This window comes from Antechinus flavipes, chromosome 1, assembly GCF_016432865.1.
Source record: "Antechinus flavipes isolate AdamAnt ecotype Samford, QLD, Australia chromosome 1, AdamAnt_v2, whole genome shotgun sequence".
NCBI classification, from domain to species: Eukaryota; Metazoa; Chordata; class Mammalia; order Dasyuromorphia; family Dasyuridae; genus Antechinus; species Antechinus flavipes.
In genome coordinates, this window is record NC_067398.1 from 261,623,651 (window position 1) to 261,647,212 (window position 23,562).

Genomic DNA, 23,562 nt, shown 5'->3' on the forward strand with positions numbered 1-23,562 from the left:
ATTGTCAATATGTCTACCTGTAATATCCACTTTATTCCCCTTTTAAGTTGCTGCTTCTATTCTGTGGTGGCTTAGAAACCATATAACGAAGCTTGTTAGAATTTCAGTAAATGTAAATTGACAATAAATAGGCTCAAGTGTGGGCCTGAGGTACCTCTCCATGAGCAAAATGCATGAACTTTGTATTATCTATTTTGGCTGCTCAAAGCTTTTTGGTTTTCTTTTCTGTTTTCAGCTGTGCTATAGATGGATGATGATGTTACTACTGTACTGTGTGCTTTGTGTGCCAGGGGGTGGGGAAGGCAGAAAGCTGGGGAAAAGGGGACTGATACAAAATAAGTATTTTCCTGTTCTCAAAGAGGAAGATTAGCAGGCAAGTTAGGAGGATTTGATGACTGACTGGTACAATACAAAGTGTGGTAACAACAAACCAAAAAAAACTGTTACATTTGCAAATGACCAGTGCATAATATACAGGAAATTCATTGTAACTTCTGCAAGATGCTTGGTAATATTCAAGAGTATTATTACAGACAAGTATATGGAGAGCATATGGCAGATCAGAATCTCTAGCTGAAAAATGAAGGCTGAAGCAGATTTTTCTTTTAAAAACAAACTAATTGTTGAGTTTATATTAAAATGTAAAATGTTACTGATCAGGGAACTCATTTGAATTCCTTTCTTGCCCACAATTTAGTATACTAGTATGAAACAGGAAACAGGAAGATGAATTTGTTCATCTGCTTATCATGATTTAAAAGGAATTCTACATCTTTGTAAAAATGTTCATGTTTCAGCTAAAGACCTCCCCTCTCATAAGGACTACAGTCAGAAGGTTTCCAGTAAACAGTTGGATGACAGTTCTACAAGTACAGATGAATCTAGATGGAAAGTATGTTGAAATACTAACAAAAATATTTTGTTTCTTCTTTAGTAGCATGGATCAGAGCACTTTAAAAGAAAATTTTTTGCATTTCTTCTTTATTGTTAATCTTGTATTAACCTTAATCTGACTGCAACTGGTGATTGGTTTGTAGAGCCAGAAGTAGGAATTCAGACTGAGACACCAGAGTGCCTTTCCTGGTTCTATCCAGACTAGGGAAGGGAAGGGAAGGGAGGACCAATCTGGCCTTGTAGTGACAGTTTTCTTTGTGCTGAAGATGAACCTTCTCTTTCTCATCTATCTTTCATACTTTTAAAGCCCTTCATCCTGGTAGATGGACCATTTTTGCCTTTCTCCTTTGAATCGTCCTCTGAGTATATTAAACTAATTCTCTGATGAGTGACTTTTGACCTGGGATCTTTTTTACAGTTTATTACCATTTCTTATTTTAAGTGTGTATTCTGTGCTTGATTTCTTCCTTGAGGCCATCAAATTTTGTTTCCAAAGCCACTAAATTATCAAGCAAAAGTTTAAATTTTTAATCTTTGTGGTTTTTTGAAAGAGGAAATAAATGGTTTTATAAAATAGATTACTAATTGTCAATAACTACCTGTTTAAAGTCTTAAAGGGTTTATTTGCTGCAGCTAACATTAAGCTAGGTGGTTGATTGAAAATGTTATCACTGCACATAAATGTGTAGCATGGGTGACTAAGACTTCATAAAACCAAATTATAAAAATGTTTCCTACCCCCTACTTTTTCCTAGGTGAATGAAAACTCATCCTCAAAAGAAAAATTACACTAGTTACCGGTAAGCTGTTTTCATATTTGTATATGGCTATTTGTCTTGAAATGAACAAGGATAGAACTATAATCAGGAAGGTGCTACTTGGAGTTATTTCATTGTGACTAAAGATGACAGGTAGCTTAGATGGTGGTATGGATTTTATTCACATACACATTAATTTTATGTGCTGCTAGGTAATTACTGACCCTAGAAGAGGTAGATGATACATTTGGGCTAACAAAAATTAGGTCTGAGGGAGCGACTTTTTTAGCTGCATATTATCCATGGCAGAGAATTTTATCCATTTTACAAGATTACTAAATTTTTTGAGGCCAGAAAAAGGCAATGACTAGAAATTAGTTTTTCAAAAAAACTGGCAGTCTCAGAGGAAAACTGTCCCGTAGAAACTGGATCTCTTGACAGACACCTGGGTAGCATCCTGGTAAAAGCCCGATGCATCTACGTTAGCCTAGGTTAGGTCTCACCCAGAGACCAAGCATCTCACATTACTTCTCCCACCCACATCCCCAGGATAGCCGTTAGGTTTTCTAGAAGCACTGGATGGCAGCAGAGCTCAGTTTTGTGTTCAGATCTTCAATACTGATTTTGATTTTGGTTTTAATGTAAGGATGGGAGGGTGGTAACTTCCATTTGCCAGGATGATAGAGATTATTATATGAACCAAAATTTAAACTATGAACTAATGAAATGATAGCATAAAAGATGAAAGTAAATTTGATCCAGATCTGCTGAGTAGTTAAAATGATAGACAAGAAAGAGTTTGGGGGGAATTTAAGCATGTTTTAAAATGAGGGTTTTTGGTCCTTTTTTCTTCCAGAAGAAAAGTTAGTATTGTTAGAATTCTAGGCAATTCATCAGCACTCATGACAGTGACCCACTTAAAAGTTGACATGTAGACTAAAAAAAGAAACATCTAAATCTAATTAGGAAATGAAACTTAAAGCACTGATCCAAGAGGGAGTTAGGATATTTGTTAAGTGAAAAGATCCGTAACTTTTGAATTTTTATTATCTCTTTTGAGACATTTGAAAGAAGCCGCCAAATTTTCACAACACAGAGAAAGAATGGATAGTATCTTAACTTTGGGCCTCGGACTTTTATTTGTATGTGTAATTTTGGGAAAGTCTCTGGGTCACATAAAATCAAATTTTAAAAAATTATTAAGCACCCACAGTGTGCTAGATACTGAGTTAAGTGCTGGGGATCCAAAAAGAGACAAAACACGGTCCCTGCCCTCAAAATGCTTATCCTCATTTATAAAACAGGGATAATAATATATGTAGCACATGTCTTACAGGGCTATTGAGAAGATAAAATTGGATTATGTGTGAAAAACACTTGGTAAATACTAACTGGGTTTGAGGATTGAGTTTAGGGTGGCTCTTGAATAGGAGGAAAACTGCTTGAGTCTTCTACGAGGAAGTTGGAACAGCACGGTGGGTTTGTTCCCACTTGTTCCAAAGGATGGCAGACACCTTCCAGTAGAAAACTTAAGAAGCAGAGCATCCATTGCCCCCTAACTAAGGTTTTTACTGTCAGGCCATTAAGATCACCCATTTTCTTTGTCTAAAACTTAGGTGTATGTTTTGTTGTCACAGCTAAGCAGGGTGAAATATTTCAATGAGAAAAGCATCTTCCTTCAAGTCTTTTAGGATCTTTCTAATTAAAAACTACATGAATAAGTCATTAGTATTGAGAAGAGAGAGCTGATGCTAAGCCAGCTAAGCTCTTTGTTTCTAAAACTTCCTGTCTTTGGAATGACTAATATCTACAGTATGTCTTGTCTTTCAGATTCAGAGTGTTCAACTGAAGCCATCCCCAACACAGCTTAAATTATATTTATAAATATAGAAAATGATTAACTGTTCAAATCCATAAGTGGTGCTTCTTCAGTAAATACTGTACAGGATTTTACCATGGAAGAACTTTTTTTTAATTTTTACCTTGAGACTTTTTCTTAATTACCCTTAATCCAAATGGATGAAAACTTTCTACAACTGCTGACCGTTGTAAAATACCGTGTATATAATCACATTGAAAATAATGCCCTGGAATAGAACATCTCAAATGCTGCTTAATTACAGACTCAGGTTGATTACTTGTATTTCATGTAATGTTACTCCAAGTTAGACATCTGGTGCAAGACCAAGCCAGGAAACCATGGAATTATTTAAAAAGGAGGGGGTGGGAGGGAAGTGGGAAGGGAAGGGAAAAAAAAAGAAAAAAACTGTATATTTAATTTAAAGACTTATTTAAAGATTCACAAGCTCTTACCTAGAATTTTGAGAGAGAGCTCTCTGTTTTCTGTGATGTCTGATACTAGAAACTAATTTGCTTCACATTTTAGTTGTATTCAAGATTTGAAGATGTATTTTATAGACAAGTTCTGTTTCTGAACTTTGTGGAAACACACCAATCAATTTACCAGTTATGATGAGCATTTACATTATGAATGTATAACCCAAACTTTATTTGTAAAGCCTACAGTATGTTTTTATTACATAACACTTTTTTATACAGTCACTTGTCTTGACTATACAATATTGGAGTCTGAGTTGTCAGTTCGGTCCCTTAAAGTTTCTAGTTACAGACAAATTCATACTGTGATTTTATTTTTAATATGGAAATGCTATCAAACTGTGATATACTTATAATTCACTGGTCCTGCATCAGGAGATGGAGTGGGGAAAACTGTATTTAATACAGTTTATATCTGAATAATCTGTATGGTTTATACAGTCTGTGTTGTTCAGAGATGTCTAAAGTTTGATCTTTGTTTTTTTAAAGATTATAAAAGCACTTGCCCCACTGTAAATATATAGCATGTAAAATTTATATAGTATATAAAATACAGCAAAGTCAAAAACAGCTTGTTTGTGTTTTATTTTAGCTCTTCTAGCTTTGCTTATTATACATTATTACTTCCTTCCTTCCTAATTAATTGCATTGTTTTAAGTAATCAAGTGGATGACACACTTATACTTTGAGAAGACCATCTTTTTGTAGGGTTCTGGTTTATTTTTATGTTTGGGTTTTGCTAATTTGCTACATATATATCAGGGCTGGACCTTCAATTGTTAAGAGTTATTTAGCAAAGGAAAGCCAGCTACAATGCAAGTAATGATTTTCCATTGCACTTATTATCTGTTACTTTTTGCATTTAAAGAACCAGACCTTAAGACATTTGTGTTTAACAATACAATTTTGACTTTTATTTTAAGTGTAACACACTATTTGCAATAGGGTCTTACAATCATACAACAATCCTATCCACTTTACAACAAAATATTATGAATAGATACACAGAATGTTTTTTTCATGCAAATTGTGGTTGTACAATGAGTAAACACAAACTTTAAAATTCAATACATATCTGTACATTATTTACATCATAACTTTATATTTAATTGTAAATAGAAATGTTTTCCAAGAAAATATAAGAAACTGATAATTCACAAATTATAACTGTAGCTTCTGGTCTTCAACAGACCTAACTTCTCAGCAAGCATATCTATTTAGATAGATATATGCATTTATAACTTTAAAAATATGCATTGCTTTATATGAAGCATGAAATGCTGCTCCATCTATAAATAACTTCTATTCTGACCCAGTTTGGTACCACATGTGTTAAACTGCTCAAAAGAGTTTGTGACCTTTGAGGAGAGCTTGACTTGCCTAAGAGCTGGGTTACTTTACGCTGCAGTCAGTCCAGCTGAGCTTAAGAGAAGAGCTTTCTAAATTACACTGTTCCCGGGATTGAGATTTGTTAATAGCCACTAGCCAAACTTGGTTGAGGGGGTGAGGTGAGAGATGGGAGGAGATTACAGGAGATGAGAAGTACAACAGAAGTAGCTTACCTAGAGTCATTGTCCCCAACTGGGTACACGCTACCCCTCCCTCCTCCTTATTGTCCCTGAAGAAAGTTTTCAGTCTTTGGCCAGAAGTTGGAGCAAAATGCAAGCCCTGAAAGCAACTGGGAGAGGAGGAAGATTGAATCTTGGGATGGAGGGGACAAGGAAAACACTTCCCTGGGCTCAGGCAAAAAGAAATTACTTATGGCACCTCACAGGAAGGCTTCTCTAGTCAAAGCCTACAAGAGGAGCTCCAAGTGCCGGAAGGGGAGTGGGGAGGTCCTCGCCCTCCTGTGAACAATACCTTTTCTGGCTCTTGGGGTTCCAGCTACTTTTCCCCGGTAGACACTGAGGTGTTTTGCTCCTTGAGAAGCCTAACTGATGATGGCTTAGTGGAAATGTTGGCCTTTTTTCCATCCCTGCTAATAAATACTGTCACAATGCTCAAAATTCATTTAAAACAACAGAATACCTTTGGTGGCAAATTAAAAAATTACAAGTACAGCACAATCTTGTTGCCCACACTCCAAAAGGTAGGTGGGGTAAAGGAGAGAAATAAGCTAACCACAGTTTGATTGATTCTTTTAAAATGCAGAGTAGTCTGCTACTTTTTGCTATCACAACATAATTTTATATAAGTTACTATAACTTGCCATGTAAACATCCACATAGGTAAAGTTCTTTTACAAACTACTACGGCAAAAGAACACGTGTATTTTCATAAGGCATTTCCTTCATGCTTTTTTTTTACCGATATGGTTGTGAGGTCAAAATCAGAAAAGTATCTGCCCCCCGCCCCCCTTGCACCAAGGACTTTTTTTTTTTTAAAGAACATTTCTAAGAAGTAATGAGAGAGAAAACATGGAAAATTAAGTGCTCGTGGTTTTCAGCAAAATGAATCATTAAAAAAAAAAGACCGCTGTTGTGGATGAGAGACTGCCTGATCCTAGGCTGATGAGTATTTCTATAATCAATAAGCAACATTTGATTTGGTGTATTATACCATGAGGCTCTTTCATGGAAAGCTAAAACCCAAAATTGCATATGCACAAATGAGTAGCAGAGGTAGGGTACCCCTTTCTCAAAACCAAAGCTTAAAATTTCCCACATTTTAAATTTGCTAAGAAATTACGGTACCTTTTAAAAGCCCTCCAAGACCCAGGAACAAATCAATTTGAAAAATGAGTAGGAATAGTGATTTCAGATACCTTTGGATGCCATCTACTCCACAATGCACCTCTCCCTTTGAATGGCCTGAATTGGTGCCTTCACACAATCACCCAGCCTTAGCTTCATTAAAGAGCTGGATCACATAAATGTTTACTTCCACCATTGAGTCTGACAAAGGCATAAAAAGTGAACTTGAAATCTGAGGTTTTCCCTGACTTAGACTTTGCAGCAGGAAGGAACTAAAACCACCCATATATTCTGAATCCTTGTGCTATGTCTACCACATAGCTTGTGTAGGCGAGACAAATTTATTAAGTTTTCTGGCTGGAGAAGATACCTAGTTTGTAATTTTCATTTGTGAAAGAGGAGATAATGCCAAGAACGGTGACATCATCTAATACTAAATTTTCTCCACATAGTCACCTTCACAGAGGGACTCCTAGGGAGAATATTATGCCCTGCATCTAAATGGATGTGATCATTGAAATAAAATTGTGTTATTAAAGAAATCTATTAGTTGGTCCAATCTGTAGCCCCGTAACTTATTTTGCATTCCCTAGACTTTGGAAGTTTTAGATTTTCTTTTGTGATTCCAGGCTAAAATATCCCGTTACTATAAACACCCATCCCTTTGCCTCTAATATATCCATGCGATTATCATCTATGCTATTATTAGTAGTAGTATTCTAAAAACTCTCTATACTTCCAAGGAACTTCCAAAGTTCCATTGATATACTTGATGGATTTGTAATTCGACCTGTTTTAAACACACCTTTAGTGCCATGCAATTAAGAAAATGCTTATACATTTAAATTATGCATTTGCCCCACAGTTTAATTTGTCCTTCATATGATGGAATATTAAATATTTCACAACAAGCCTAAAGTGTGTTGCAAGAGGAAAGAGAGCTCACAAATTATTTCTAGTTCATTCTATTAAGTTTGGTCATCTCCTAATAAGGTCATGGAATAAAAGCAATAATACTTTATTTCACCTTAAGATTTTAGAGTGCAGATAGCAAAGAACAGGCTCCCTAGGCCAGTCAGATACATGAATGACATGTTTCTATTTGGAGGATTTCCCTCTTCTAAGAATCAACAATTACAGTATCAACACCACAGGATAGTTATCCTTAACAATGATAACTTGCTTTTTTTTTTTTTTTAAAGAAAATACTTTTGGGGCAAAAAAAAAAAAAATGCCACATAAAAGTTAAGGCACCTTCTCAGCTAAGGTTAGAAGAGAAAAGTTCCCTTTTCATCTCACCACTCTGCTGTTTACAACTAGCTTTAATGCTTAATTTCTGGGGCAAATTAAAGCCAATTTTTTTTGTGTGTGATTTGATTCAGATGCTTAAGGAAGACTCTCCCTTCTCCCCCCCAATAAAATGCTAAAAATTCAAAGATTCCTGGATACCTCTATCTTCTATGTTCTACATAACCAGCTATTCCCACAGGGTTCTAGTACTTGTCAAATTAAGTATCTTGATAAAAGGATAATACTGCCTTTTACCTTATCCCTCATCTAATTCTGTCTCTATGGCAGCAGTAAGCATAGACTTGAAACCACCTCAATTGTCTACAGCTACCACTCAAACTGCTTTTTTTTTCTTTTCCAAAGCTTTTACCTTTGGGAGCTGCATATTTTCTGTGCACATTGTACTTGTGCCCAGGAGTTAAATTAAATTTATAGCTGCCATTCTAAAAATACTATTGTTAGATAGAAAGTAAAAGTTTATTTTGTTATAATTTCAGAATATAAAAAGGTATATAAAAGCTATATTCCTATATATCAGAGGAAAAAAGTTCTAAATAAAAAAGTGGTGTTTTTTTCTATCAAATAATTGAGTTTGGAATGATTTGCTTTGCCACTAATGGTTATGTGTTATACAATTGGCAGGAAAGTTCTTCACATAGAGAAAACAAGTTCTGGATCATACTGTACACCAATTCTGGTGGCTGTATAACAAAGAATTCTTACTGGCTAAAAATCCTAAGAAAAGTATTTTCTAACATCTCCCATCCTGAGCAAGATGCACAATAAATAGGAAGGGAAGACAGTTCATGTCTCTCAGCCTGATTCTTTTCTCCAGGTTATTGAAAATCCAAAGCATATATAAGGCTTCCATGTCTTCTGTTTAAATAATTAAAATCCCATACATTCATCCTTGGAACATCATCTGCAGGATTCTATGTAAAGTACTTGTCTTCTAGTGAGTTATCTTGCAGAAGGTTTTCTGCATCATCTTGTACTCCAATGAGAGAGGCGGGAATGTTCTTTGACCAGTTTTTCTCTAAATTTTTTCTTACTTTTACCTGTTTGAACTCTTGAGTTCATGCTCCCCTTAATATGGAACGTGGGTGAATCACAGTCCAAACAGCAGAATGCTATTTTTTATTGGCAATTCTTCTTTTCCTTGTTGCCAGCATATCATAAAAAGGATCCCTGCTGATACTTGCTCTGGTGAAGGGAAAGAGGAAAAAATTTGTCAGGTAATTGTGGTTTGACAAAGTCCATCTATTTTTCCATTATAGTAGATTTACTTAAAAGAAAACTCAGTTTTAAAAAATTTGAATGAACTTGAAAAATCTACATATAAGTTCACTAATGCTGTTTTAGATTTAAGGTGTTGAACGTAACTCTCCTACTTCTCAGTCCATACTCTCTAAAGAACTTGTCAGAAAAAGGAGAAGAATCTTTTGAAAACACTGCAGTTTTTATTTTTAAGCCCATTACTCACTTGATTGATTTGATCCACTCTTCCTTCTCTTCTGGGGTTGGGGCAGATATTCTATATACGACATGGTTGCCTTCCACCACTCTGCCATCAGCCTCTGTTTTACAGGCTTTTATGACCTGTCCTTTATGGCTTGGGTTATAGAGCTCAAAACAATTCTGGGTAAAAAGACAAGACAAAGGCAGAGAAAGATAGCTTCATAAATCACAGGATCTAAGCATGCTGAGAGCTTGCTTCAAAGTTTATTTAGTTTGCTGGTTCATTAAAAGTAGAATTTCCAAAAAAACATATCTTACAGGTTTCCGGGGATCTTCTACTTCTCTTATGCTTAGATTTTCCAAAGGGATGATTCCTCTGGGCTCTTTATCCTGCAAGATAGGACAGCATTTTCTGAGTCATCTGAAATCACTAGGGAGGATCAGATTCAAAAAAGATTACTATGGAAAGGATTACACTGTTACTGTTGGAAAGAGAATTTAACAACCTTCAAACCATACTCACAGTTGTGTATTCAAAGTAATAGAGACAATTATCTGTCAAAATGAACCACCGTCTCTTCCAGGTTTTCACTCTTCCACCTATAAAAATAAAAAGAGTGGCTGAGTCCAGCCTCCCTTTGCAAGTGGGACATTAGTTTATAAAACCAATATGGCGTTGGAACCCCATCAACGGAATGGGAAGTTTTTACAAGGGTTACTCCTGACCTTTTAACACTGCTATTAGTCTGATCTCATCTTCATCGCTGTCTTAATGGTTCAGGGGCACAAAACAGCCTAATGATAGAAAAGATACTAAAAAGAAAGGTTTGTGCCTGAAGGACTAAGGCCCCAAATACGTTTCATAATAAACAGCTCTCTGACAATGGTAGAGACTCATGAAGAAGTGAATTCTTTCAAGTCCCAGCCACTGGTTTTCACTCTTGATTGCCCTGAGGTTTGGGTAGGTAATACTTTACAATTTTTTTTTTTAAATCCTTTTCCAGGAAAAATCCCATCTTCATGATTTAGTTTCATCTTCACACATTGAAGTGGTTGTAGAAAGATATCATTGCCTACTCCTATCATCAGCTCATTACTAAATAAGCAGAAATGGCATAGTTCATTAACAGTCATCCATATAACTCAAAATGCAGATTGAGACTTTTGTCTTTTTGGATATGGCCAATTTATTTCATTTGACTATATTTGCTTTTTTTTGTTTTTTTTGGTTGTTTTTATTTGTTTGTTTGTTTTTGGTTTTTGTTTTTTGTTTTTTTGCTTTCTCAGTGGGAATGGGAAAGAAAAGAAAAGAGAGAAAAGAATATGGGCCTGAAAATAAAACAATAAATTTTTGAAAAAAATTATTCCCCAACCAAAATTATCAGTAAATCACAGTATATATAAAACTGGATATAATTTATTTGTTGATTTTGCTAAGTTTTTTTTTTTTTTTTTAAACAACAACCCCCCTTCCCCAACCTTTTTTTTTTTTTTACTCAACATAAGGCAGATATGGCCAAATTAATCCCCATTTTAAAAAAATCAATTTTTTTATTGTTTATTTTAACATCACCAGAATTTTTCTCCTTATTCCTCCCCTCCAAGATAACCATCCCATATATTGAAACTTTTTAAAGAAAAAAAAGAGGAAAAAAATCAGAAATACATCAAAAGTCTGCAAATATTTGCAATGTTCCATGCCTGTGGCCCTCCCACATCTGCAAAGAGTGAAGGAGGGGTGTCCCCCCTCTTTATCCCGCCGCTTCTGACATGCATGTTTTGACAGAATATTTAAGACTGGCAGTATCCTTTTAGTGGCTTAAGCCACAAATCATTGCATGGTGACTATGGCATTAATGTATGAATCTGAGCAAGCAGAATCAAGTGTTGAGATGTTCAAACAGAGACAGGGGAGACAGAATGAAAGAAGATGCTGGCTGGGGAAAAGGGCACAAGGAAAAGAATGGAAAGGCAAATAAGGACACGGGCCTGGCTCTGCTCTTGGTCTCTGCACCATATGGGTTGATTTGGTGGCTTGGAGTTGGTATGCTTCTTAGAAAGGTAGTTTATAAGTGAGGATAGTTAAACTGGAGAAAACTGGGTTGGTTTAAATGTGCAACTCTACTCCATAAAAGGAAGCTGGGAAGGTGAGAGAGATAAACAGAAAAATGTTTTAAGTCTGAAAAAAACCCAAGATTCTAGTTGAGGGGAAAATCATCTCTAATCCTCCCTGCATTTCAGTCTGAATTAATCCTACACGATCACTGACCAACCAACCAGAGAAGTCTAAAACAATTCTAGAGAAAGAAAGGTGAATAGAGATTTCCACTGATACTTTTATCCTGCCTCAAGAATTTATTGCCAAGCCTCACCTCACAAACTACTGGAAAGCAATTTAAATCATGTATTATTTCCACTTCCTTGACTGACAGTCTTAAGAGTCCCAATAGCAACCATTCACTACCCAATTCTTGGGTCCAATGAGCCCCTGCTTCATGCTATTGAAAAGATGGAGCCGGCGTTCTAGTCTAAAGCAGAGTTGGCTGTTAAGAGGAAGGAGTTAGTGATTTGAGTCCTGTCTTGATCCCTGACACATTATGAAACTGGAAAAAATGACTTCTTGCCTCTGCCCATTTTCTCAACTATGAGTGAAGACATAGTCTATTATCCTCACATTAAGGATTAATAATTGCAGGGCCTCTTACAAAGGCAAATGAACAAATTGAACAAATGACGGCAGCAATTTTGGTTTTTTGGGTTTTTTTTTTTAAATAACTTTTTATTGACAGAACCCATGCCAGGGTAATTTTTTGCAGCATTACTCCTTGCATTCACTTCTGTTCCGATTTTTCCCCTCCCTCCCTCCATCCCCTCCCCCAGATGGCGAGCAGTCCTATACATGTTGAATAGGTTACAGTATATCCTAGATACAATATATGTTTGCAGAACCAAACAGTTTTCTTGTTGCACAGGGAGAATTGGATTCAGAAGGTATAAATAACCCGGGAAGAAAAACAAAAATGCAAGCAGTTTATATTCATCTCCCAGTGTTTTTTCTTTGGGTGTAGCTGCTTCTGTCCATCTTTGATCTGAATTAACTCTCTTTATCGAAGAGATCCACTTCCATCAGAATACATCCTCAAACAGTATCGTTGTTGAGGTATATAATGATCTCCTGGTTCTGCTCATTTCACTTAGCATAGTTCATGTAAGTCTCGCCAATCCTCTCTGTATTCATCCTGCTGGTCATTCCTTACAGAACAATAATATTCCATAACGTTCATATACCACAGTTTACTCAACCATTCTCCAATTGATGGGCATCCTTTCATTTTCCAGCTTCTAGCCACTACAAATAGGGCTGCCACAAACATTTTGGCACATACAGGTCCCTTTCCTTTCTTTAGTATCTCTTTGGGGTATAAGCCCAGTAGAAACACTGCTAGATCAAAGATAGGCACAGTTTGATAACTTTTTGAGCATAGTTCCAAATTGCTCTCCAGAATGGCTGGATGTGTTCACAATTCCACCAACAATGTATCAGTGTCCCTGTTTTCCCACATCCCCTCCAACATTCCCCATTATCTTTCCCTTCATTCTAGCCAATCTGACAGGTGTGTAATGCTATCTCAGAGTTGTCTTAATTTGCATTTCTCTGATTAATAATGATTTGGAGTATATTTTCTTATGTCTATAAATAGTTTCAATTTCTTCATCTGAGAATTGTCTGTTCATATCCTTTGACCATTTATCAATTGGAGAATGGTTTGATTTCTTAGAAATAAATTTCTGTCAAATCTCTATATATTTTGGAAATGAGGCCTTTATCAGAACCTTTGATTGTAAAAATGTTTTCCCAGTTTACTGTTTCCCTTCTAATCTTGTCTGCATTTGTTTTGTTTGTACAAAAACTTTTCAATTTGATATAATCAAAATTTTCTATTTTGTGGTCAATAGTGATCTCTAGTTCTTCTTTGGTCATAAATTCCTCCCTCTTCCACAGGTCTGAGAGGTAAACTATCCTATGCTCTTCCAATTTATTTATAATCTCATTCTTTATGCCTAGGTCATGAACCCATTTTGACCTTATCTGGGTGTACGGTGTTAAGTGTGGGTCAATGATGGTAGCAATTTTGGATTCTGTATTGAATTATAAGTTTTGTGGTCTCAGTGTAAATTCTTTAAATTCTGCCTCTCTCATCCCAGATGGAAGCAGACAGAAGAGAGATGGATCTTCAAGTATGGTACTTTGGAAGATCTCTCTTGCCTCCTTCAATTATAAGTATATGGAAAAAGGCAGAGTTTGCCCATAGCACACAGAAGGTACTGATGATCAGCAAGAGGAAGTGAAACCAAATGAGTTAATTCTAGGTAATTAAATCTAGGGACTTATGACTTCAGGGGAACTATTTCTATGTCACTATTATTGTACCAAGAAAGACTAGATTTATTTACTTCTCATGGTGACTCCTCCTCCCAACTCCCCTAATTTACTTGTAGTTTGTAAACCTATTTTCAGTTCTCCTAAAGGTGGCTGGTGGCTCACAAAGAACAGAGTGGATAGAATGCTGGGGTCACAAGGAAGACATGAGTTCAAAATCAGCCACAATAAATAGTTGTGACCTGGGGGAAGTCACTTAACTGCTATCTACCTCAGTTTCCTCATCTGTAAAATGGCGATAACAGCACCTACTTCCCAGAGTGGTTGTGAGGAACAAATGAAATAATAATTGTAAAATGCTTAGCACAGGCACAACACACAGCAGATTCTATATAAATGCCAGCTACTGTTTATTATTTTTATGATTGTCATTGTGATCATCACCACCATCAGCATCATCATCTTTGCCGGGAGCCACAACAGGCTCCAGAAAGAAGACAAAGAATCTCTGCTTTGTAGTGTTCTTCTTGATTTCTTTAAAACAAAAGGACCGGGCTGAGAATCGTGGGACCGGCCTGTTATCCCTTACTGCTGGGAGGCTAAGGCTGGGTGAGAGCCTGGGAGTTCTGAGTTGCTGTGAGTGAAAATGGTCGGATATCTGCACTAAGCCTGAGCCCACGGGAACAAAGGACCACCACAATGCCTAAGAAGAGCAAAAAAAAATAGCCCAGTTTAGAAACAGAGCAGGCTCAAAGTTCCCTTGCCAATGGGTAGTAAAACTGTGCCCATGTGGGGACTACTGCACTTCTAGCCTGAACAAGTTACAAGGTAGGGAGACCTGAACTCATACAGCAGCGGCAGCAAAAACACAACCCAAAACACTAAAACAAAATAAATTCCAATTTTTTTCTCCTATGATTTGTCACATCCATATTCCTTTCTTGATTCCTTTTAGCTGCGCTCAGACAAGCAGAAATCCTCCATCTCTGTCTTGGTCACAATTCTTAAACTTGTTAACTATAAATTGTTCATTTAATAGTTATTTCAAAATATCTAAACATGATGTTGAAGGGCAATTTCTCCATAAATTTTCTCATACACCCTAGAAAAGCAGTCATATTTTTAAAAAAACACCTTTGGCACCTACTTCAAAATTATTAATCTTGACATTAATATGAAAACAATCAACATACAATCTGTGAAATAAGTAAATGATTTCCTCCACAACTGACTGCTTTACAAAGAGAAATTTCTGGTTTCAAGTTCTCAAATCCCTTTGGAAACATTGGGGTCCTTATATAGGTCTATATTTTTATCTATGTTAAAATACTCATTGTAACTTATGTTTTAAAAAATAACTAACAAAAGTCTGTCAGTTATCACTTTCACTTGAAAACTTGCTGCCTTGTGGCCCTTTAAAGAAAGATCTTTCAGGGGCAGCTAGGTGGCGCAGATAGAGCACCAGCCCTGGAGTCAGGAAGACCTGAGTTCAAATGTGACCTCCCACACTTAGCACCTCCTAGCTGTGTGACTATGGGCAAGTCAGTTAACCCTAATTGCTTCAGCAAAAAAAAAAAAAAAAAAAAAAAAAAGAAAGAAAGAAAAAGGAAAAAGAAAAAAAAGAAAAAAAAAGATCTTTCATTTATATAGTAATTGTTATTATTGTTCAGTTATCCTTGGGCAATCAAAACTGGATAGGCAGCAAGAATTGGAAAGGAAGTTGCTTCAATATTTGAATAGATCACTGATCTTACCAGTTATGAGTATTGCCTTCCCTGGTGCAAACTACAACCCATCCTTCTGATTCTGTGCAATGGTTGAGTATAACTCTCCATAAATCTTTCACTAAAGATTTACCCAATGTGCTTAATCTCTTGATTCTTTTATTATTTTGTGAATACCAATGCTACAAGTGGGCTGTCCATTCTCCCGATGCATTATCTACATCATCCTTCCTTTTCTGGTTATAAAATTTCTTTATTAATTCCTTTTATGTCACTTCTTGTGCACAAATAATCATTGGCAATATGCCACAACTTACTTAAAACCATCACACACGTTTCCAATGCTCTTTGGATCACCTACATTTATGATATCCCACGATTCATAGCTACATAGTATCACCAGAAAAATGTTGGCATCACCAAGGCAGGCTTTTGTGGAAATGTTCAAGATAGAAATGTAGGATCATTGAAAGCAATGGGTAGATCCCAAACATGATCCATTCCAATCTCCTCTATCTATTCAATTCTGGTTCTACATGTCTACTGTATATGCACTAAAGGACTAATAAACAAATCTTAAATTCCTAAAAAGAGAGACTAAGTAGGATTCCTCAGTGTAACAGGCTTTACAACTTAAGAAACCCAAAATAACACAATAAACACTCTCTCCCATTCTGCTTTATGAAGAACTTAACATCGGCAATTTTCAAGTCAATGAGAAAGAAGCCAAAAGAATGGTCCTCTGTTTGAGTGGGTTTAGTAATAGCAATCAAGCTGGCATTTAGGCTCTAGGCTTCCTTTTCCTGTCTAGTCTCCTTCCCAAGTCCACATTTGGCTCTCCATCTTTCCACAAAGGTATGAGGTTCTCCAAATTCCAGATTCATTTTCTACTTCAACCACAAAGAAAGTTGTAAAAACTGTCTTTACTGGCCACTAGATATTATCATGTCAACCTTAACACCCTATATTTCCTTAATTAGGTTCTGAATGTCATTTTTAATACTTTCAATTGTCTTATGAGCCATAGGTTTTTCAGAAGGTCCTAAAATAGAGGACAATTTTAAGCTTATTAGCCACTTTGGTTCCTATCCTTCTATGAAATCAAATAGATATCGAAGAAAAGGGAATATCAGTCTCAACACTCCTCTCTAGATTTTAAGAGAGTCACAGCTCCCCAAATCAGAGGTATCTGACAAATCAGGTATGAGTTCTAGACAAAAGGGTGGAGACCAAGTGATTGGGAACTGACAAATATGTCAGAATAAAAAATGGAAGAGACCTTAAAGATTTTCTAATTCAATCTTTCATTTTACGTAAAATAAAGGAAGTTTAACTTAGGGTGGCTTTTTTTTTTTTTAAACTGTGGCTCCATGTTAATTTCTCATAGGGAAAAAAAATAACAAAATCACTTTGGAAATAAGTATTCTAAAATGCTTTACTGCCAGATTGAAATAAGATTATTAAACTAGTCGGCTTATTATTAAATCAACATTTTAGTTCAGGGATAATGTGGAACACAGTTCTTAAATAGTGAAACTAGAGGTCCTTTACTCCTTTGAAGTGAAACTAGACTAGTTTTCAGTTCCATGACTCAAAAAGACCTGAGTTACTTTATTGACAAACTTACTGCAAGGGTTTGTTTCCTCCAATGACTACTACCACAGGAATCTCCAATGTTGGACTACTAATTGAGTCCAGAGGAAGTATAGAAACAAGTGAATGACTCAGCCATTAAGTAAAGTTTTGTACAAGCCAACAAAAGGGGAAAGGAAAATCAAGGCAGAAATGAGCAACTGAAGAAGAGCAGGAAGCCATTGGGTACGTACCTCCTAAATGCAGAATAAGCAGAGACAGCCAGTCACAGAACAGAAAGGTGATAGTCATAGGCCAGAAGGAAAACAAGAAGGCACATTTAAACCACTCATTAAGAAATCATAACCAAACCAAACCAAGAGAAAGTCACAAATAATATGGGAAAATAAAGACACACACATAAAACTATTTGGAGATAAATGCATTTGCTTCTACAGAAAACTGAGTTGAAATTTTATCTAGAAAATTACTTAACAGTTTTCTGGGATGGATCAATGTAATCGAGTATGTTCTTTCTCTGTCATGGAGACTTTAAGAGATTAAAAAGCCCTTTTCTGCTGATGCCTCAATTCCGACATGCCACCATTCAAAGGAGAGATTAACTCTGAAGTACAACCATCAAAAGCATTATTTTGACTGAACTGCATTTTTTAAAGGTACTGCCTTTAGATTAGGGGCATTTAACAGAGCTGAATTTGCAGTAATTCCTATTAGGTTCTACAGCAATGTGTTAAAGAGGGGCAAGCAACCTATGATTAAACACAAAAAGCAATGCAGCAGAATGAGCAATTCTGATACTAACCTAATTTCAATAGCCAGCCTTCTCTATCTGGATTAAAAAATGTGTGTGTCAAGTCATTTCCATCATCTTCCGGAATCTTAAATGGCTCATTTTTAATACTTTCATATAAATTCTGTAAGGGGATAAAATGGTAACTTCAGTAAAAATCAAAAGACGTTGTGGTCTCTTTATTAGTCCTTAGGGAAATAGAATACAAAATAAAGAAGAGTTATAAAGTGACAGTTATGCTAATCAGATTAAAATTACTTTTGAAATAACAGAACATTAATAATTACAATGGAAACTCTCACATCTGAATATTTTTTTAACAGGTAAGAAACACAGGATTTGACTTCAAGCGCACATTTTCACAGTTCTAATAAAACTTACCCTCAATAATTCCTCTGGGAGATCCCCACCCTCATTAATGCCTCGGTTCATAGATATGAATCGTTCTACTGTTGGTTTATCTCTTACATTGTGGTTGTGGAGGCTGGTGTTTAGCATGATGATTGCAAAAGACAACACGTAGCATGTATCTGAAATAAATCCAATGCAAACCAGAGAGATCACTGAGTTATGCTGCAAGGCTGGGGATACGCTTGCAGCTAGTCGTGTCCCTCCACACAGGTAGTTAGGTTCCCAGGAGAATAAAACCATTATCCTTACAAAGCAGTGGCAAAATCTAGATTCTCTAAAACTGGAATATGTTTTATAATTAATATTAGTTTTCAGGGTATGCCTTTTTGTTCCCTCTCAATGATATATCATTTTAGGTATGTGGAATAGATTCAGAGATCGCTTACATTCAGACTAGCTTAGTGCGTGGTAGACAAATGATATAATTTCCTTCCTCTAGTGACTCCTAGATAAGGTAGAAGTCCTTATATTTAGTGTCAAGTTCTTTCTGTGCCATAAATGAGGCCCTTATTCTAGTACTGATCAAAATTCATAACTCTTTTACACAAAAAAGAGCCTAGACTTTAAAAGAAGATTATACCAGTACTTAAATGGACTACTAAAAGGAAAGAGGGGGAAGAGACATAGATGTGAACTCAGTTCTTTGGAGAAAGGCCAGTGCAATCATGTGGCTCACCCAGGGAACCATATGGCCCCAAGGACGGCAGAGGATGGAGGGAATAGTAAGCTGGCAAAGTGTTCCTGAATCAGGGCCAAAAACCTAGTTAAAGTGGGTAAGCTGTAGGGATCAGAAACTAGCAACAGGGCATAAAATCATGACAAGGAGATCCAAACCCAGATTTTGTCTTTCAATAGTAATGTGCCTTTTGGCTTTTTCAGATATGCAAAACGGGATTGACTCTCCAATGACCTTACATGCTTTATATACTTGGGGGAAGAGGGGTGTTTCAGACCCATGATAGTGTTCTAAGTCTGGAACAACTATAGAGGTTTCCTTTTGTGTATTATGTATTTTGTGTATTGTTTGGCCTATATGGCTGCTGAGGCTGCACTCAAGTCCAGTGAAGAAGGTGAGACTTACCATAAGTATGGGTTACATGACCCTCTAGCAACCCTGAGTAATTCCCCTATGCATGTGGGGGAAGAAGGAACAGGGTGGTACTCATCCACAATAGTGCAGTGCAGAGGGCTGTATAGGCTCTAGGGAGGAGGAATTCCCACTGAGGGAAGTTGAACTTACTAGAGACCCCAGGTATTAAATCCCACCCATGTTAGTACAAAGTCAGGAGAACTTTATAGGTGCTTGGCAAAAAGTAGAAGCATTCACTTCTGACTTATGGAGTTATCTCTGGAGGGTCTCAGGTTGCAAATGCAGCCATTCACAATGCAATGTTCATGATTATGGTCTCATTTAGAATCTGAGCCAGCACTCAGAAATCTTCAGGAATATATAAGTGGGACTGTGTAGTCGCCAAGCTGTGTGAAAGGTCAAGTCTCCAGGAGAGTCTACATGATTCATAAGTGCTCCTGAAATAACAGCAGGTATTTGGCTCACCTGGCATACTATTATAGCATAAGAAACAGTTATGTTCTTCCTCTTATTGTTTTCCTACATTCTTTGTACTGAAGTAAAATGCAAAGAACACAGTATTCATAATGAATCAACCAGAAAAATGCATCTTGCTACTGATTACATGAAACCTAAAAAGCAGAAAGAGCAGATAAAAAAAAAAAAAGATTCTAGAATTAATCAACATAGATTATACTTGAAATAAGTTTGTGCTCTGCACAAATAGGAGAAAATGTGAAATAATATTGGCTAGTGTCATGATCTAAAGATTATTCGGTTCTATCTGAATCAGTACTCAAGCAGAATCTAAGAAAAAAATGTTATTCTCAAATGCTTTGTGATTCTTATCCAAGGCCTAACCAGTTTCTAAAGGAAAACTAAGTCAAAGTTTAGGAAGAAATCCTGAAAATAGGTTAGAGAGTTGATCAAATGAAGAACAGAAGACTCTTTTTATTAACACAATTAAGAAGAGTTCACAATTCTCTACCCTTGATTATATTGAAAAGTTCAAAGAAGACAGATCATCTCCAACAGTGTTACTCTCAACATTAACATTTCTGGAATCCTATCTGATAAGTCAAAATTGAACTTTGTACCTTTCTTTAATCTTACGTCTGGAAATCTGTCATATTTCTGAATACTGCAATTTCTAAGTGGCAAAAAAATAACATTTTATTTAATTTATTTAAATAATAATAGATATGATTTGGTTGATAATAAAAATAAAAATAATTTTGTTTAATTTATTTAAATAATATTATTAATTATAATAGCAGCATTTAAATAATACTCTAAAACTTTCACTGGGCTTTACATATATTCTTTCACTGGATCTTCAAGACAACTCCAGGAGGTAGGCATTAGTGTCACCATTTTACAGATGAAGAAACTGAGGCTAAAAAAAAGGGTAAGTGAAAAAAAAAGATGAAGAAAAAAAAGGGTAAGTAATTTGCCTGAGATACTCTCTTAACTGTCGGATTTGGACTCAGGTTACAATAAAGAAGAAAGAACTCTCCCTGTCGGTGTTTCCTTTTCTGTGTGTGGGGACCGAGACAAAAGCTGATGCTGAGATTCTGGAGGGAAACTCCAGATGAAGACGTAAGAGTTCAGGACTTCAGTGACAGGTCACCTGGCATACAGCCAGCACAGCTGTGATGAATTTAGTTCAGTCTCTTCCAAGTTGAGTTATAGTATTTTAACAGGAGAACTGAGAAGAAAATCTAAAAGCCATCTTTACTCACCTGTAGACTGGAAGACTCCAGGGTTGCAGAGACAGTAGCGTGAAGCAAAAGCTTCCATCATGCGATCAATTTTCTGAGCCTCCCCTGGAAGTCTGAAACTCCACAGGAACTGCCTAAAAAACCCCACAAAGTTGTAAATAATCCTGTTGAAATTTTTAGAAAAATATACATACAAATGTATCTGGAGATTTGCTCAAATTTATGCAAGTATGAAGGGTATTCTAATTCTAGAATTAGTGGCTCTTCCCACTGTATACACCATCTCCCAATCTGATCAATAGATCTGATTTGCCCAGATTGCAGAAGAAAAACACAACTATTCTGCCCATCAGACGAGTGGGGGAAGAATAATGCTCACAATAGTGAACTCAAAAGGATCATTTTCTCTGGGTTTTGCAAAAGCTACTAGCACTGTTTCATAAGAACTAGGGAGAAACATATCTTATGCATAAGAAGTAACATGATTACTTTCAAAGTTAATAGAATGAGAACATACAGAACAACCACCTTATCATTCATTCTGCTTCACCAACTCTAACAAGAGAGCACAGAAAAGAGATGGCAGCCAAACATAAGGGAAAAACCTTTGTTTCAACACTTCAACGATTCTAGGATTTTGTCCAAAAGACAAAGAAAGAATGAAAGGACAGTTCAGGAGGCTAATAAGGCATCAGACACTGGGTCTTAAGTGAGTAAGCTCTAGGAAGTATGTGATTAAGGGGAATTATTTCTCAAAGATTCAAGTTTTCAAAAAACAGGTCTGATTTGTCTCATTTTTTTTTTGTGAGATATGTATTTTTCAAAAATGGAAGTACACACATATGCCCAATATCTTTCTGTATAGTGTTGAGCCCCAAGACTCAAACTTTTAGACACAAATGTTAGATAGAAGTGAACTATTTCAAATCTTCAACTAAAGCAAGATTTAAAGTAGAGAAAAGATGATGCACAGTGAATGATCATGATAGAAAGAATGCACTGGGTACAGGAGGATGATCTGTGGAGTAAAATATTGGGATATCAAAAAATATTTTTACATTTTTCTCAGCCTGAGAACAGTCTGCAGATTGTATCTATCCCACAGATTCACATCACATCATTATTAACAGATGATAACAAACCCTGATGGAAGATTCTGTTTGTGCTCTGGCCCTAAAATAAAAGCATACATTACAGCAAAACTTCTTAAGCAGGGAGGAGGGAAGGTGGCAACCTCATTGTAGTAGGAGGTCCCTGGTCTTTGGTGGCTTGGGAAAGCAGTTGACAGAGAGAGCCTAAATTACTCTCAACAATCTAGAAACCAAGCTAGTCCCTGGAGCAAGGAGGGAGGACCAGTGATAAAATTATCTCATCTTTAAATGGACCTTGCATTGACAAAATCAACACAACCCCACAGTTTACTGTATCCAATCAGAAAGCCAAGTTATGATATTAACCCTTGAGGGTCTATTTTCCCTTATAAAAGAACCTACTAGTACCTCACTAGCTTGCTAATTAACCCTTTTTAGGGTTAATCCCCTTGCTAAATCATAAAGGTTAAATGAAGCCTGTTAAGGACCCTAATCCCTTTTACAGTTAGCCTACTAGTAATCCTGCCTTAACTTGCCACACTTTATGGAGTCTTTTCCCTTATCAATAGGCCTCCAGTTAATTGCTATAACCCCTTTTCTTTGCTAAAAACTCGTAGGGATTTAGCTTACTGTTAATAGCTTAATAAATGCTTTACCTTTTGATTTGGAGAAGGTATAAGCCGACAAATTCTTTTGAGACAATTTGTGGGGCTAATAAACCCAATGTAATTTTGGGGTGACACTCATTCTTCCCAGTATTTGGCAGCTAACCCCATCATTTTGGTGGTTCATAGAGGAGTGACTGGCTGTACTCCCAAACCACAATTTTTCTGGGTTCAGCATTTCTGCACCTTGTACCCCATCATTTTGCTACCTATATACCATCATCAGGTACTCTAACCCCATCACTATGTGGGGTTACATAACTAAATGTGGGGATCATGAAATTATAATTTATTATTAGTAAATGTTTAGTTTTTAGCACATGTAACCTCACATTGAGAGGTTACTGATTGCCAGTCTTGCCTAATGCCAGACCTTCAGAAATCTTACTCAATCATAGGTCCTCAGATTTCTGGCCACTGCCTTTCCGAGCAGTGGTTCTCATGTCCAGCAGAGCACCAAGACACAGTGGCTTGCGAGCTCAAGACTTTATTCCATGTGTTCCCATTCTGCACTACTCCTACACTCTTATTTAACTCCTATTGAACTCCATCTATTTCCTGGTCCCCACTGCTTATATAGGGTCTAAGAGGTCACACCTACAGCCAATAAGGAAAGGAGACATCCCCCATGGATGATGCATTCTCAATGTGACCAGAGCTTCCGCTCTCGAGGCAGTCCCTACTAGC

General features: G+C 36.5%; 2 protein-coding genes across 4 annotated transcripts in view; one reads left to right on the plus strand and one right to left on the minus strand.

Annotated features, from left to right (window-relative positions):
- Positions 1-4,557, plus strand: part of USP42 (ubiquitin specific peptidase 42) — a 52,728-nt gene extending 48,171 nt beyond the window's left edge. Inside the window, exons 17-19 of one of the 2 annotated variants that reach the window (XM_052000906.1) lie at positions 798-892; positions 1,650-1,694; positions 3,483-4,557. In XM_052000906.1, the coding sequence (XP_051856866.1) occupies positions 798-892; positions 1,650-1,688 (134 nt within the window). In that variant the 3' untranslated portion in view covers positions 1,689-1,694; positions 3,483-4,557. The remainder of the gene's footprint in view (positions 1-797; positions 893-1,649; positions 1,695-3,482) is intronic. The other variant, XM_052000912.1, reaches the window with a different exon arrangement.
- Positions 4,558-4,874: 317 nt separating this feature from the next.
- CYTH3 (cytohesin 3) overlaps positions 4,875-23,562 on the minus strand; it is a 154,391-nt gene continuing 135,703 nt past the window's right edge. The window contains exons 7-13 of one of the 2 annotated variants that reach the window (XM_052000926.1): positions 21,141-21,253; positions 18,300-18,448; positions 17,931-18,042; positions 9,954-10,030; positions 9,749-9,820; positions 9,456-9,610; positions 4,875-9,175 (exon numbers count right to left, since the gene is read on the minus strand). In XM_052000926.1, coding sequence (XP_051856886.1) covers positions 9,103-9,175; positions 9,456-9,610; positions 9,749-9,820; positions 9,954-10,030; positions 17,931-18,042; positions 18,300-18,448; positions 21,141-21,253 — 751 coding nt within the window. In that variant the 3' untranslated portion in view covers positions 4,875-9,102. Of the gene's footprint in view, positions 9,176-9,455; positions 9,611-9,748; positions 9,821-9,953; positions 10,031-11,070; positions 14,515-17,930; positions 18,043-18,299; positions 18,449-21,140; positions 21,254-23,562 lie in introns of those variants that run through there. The other variant, XM_052000936.1, reaches the window with a different exon arrangement.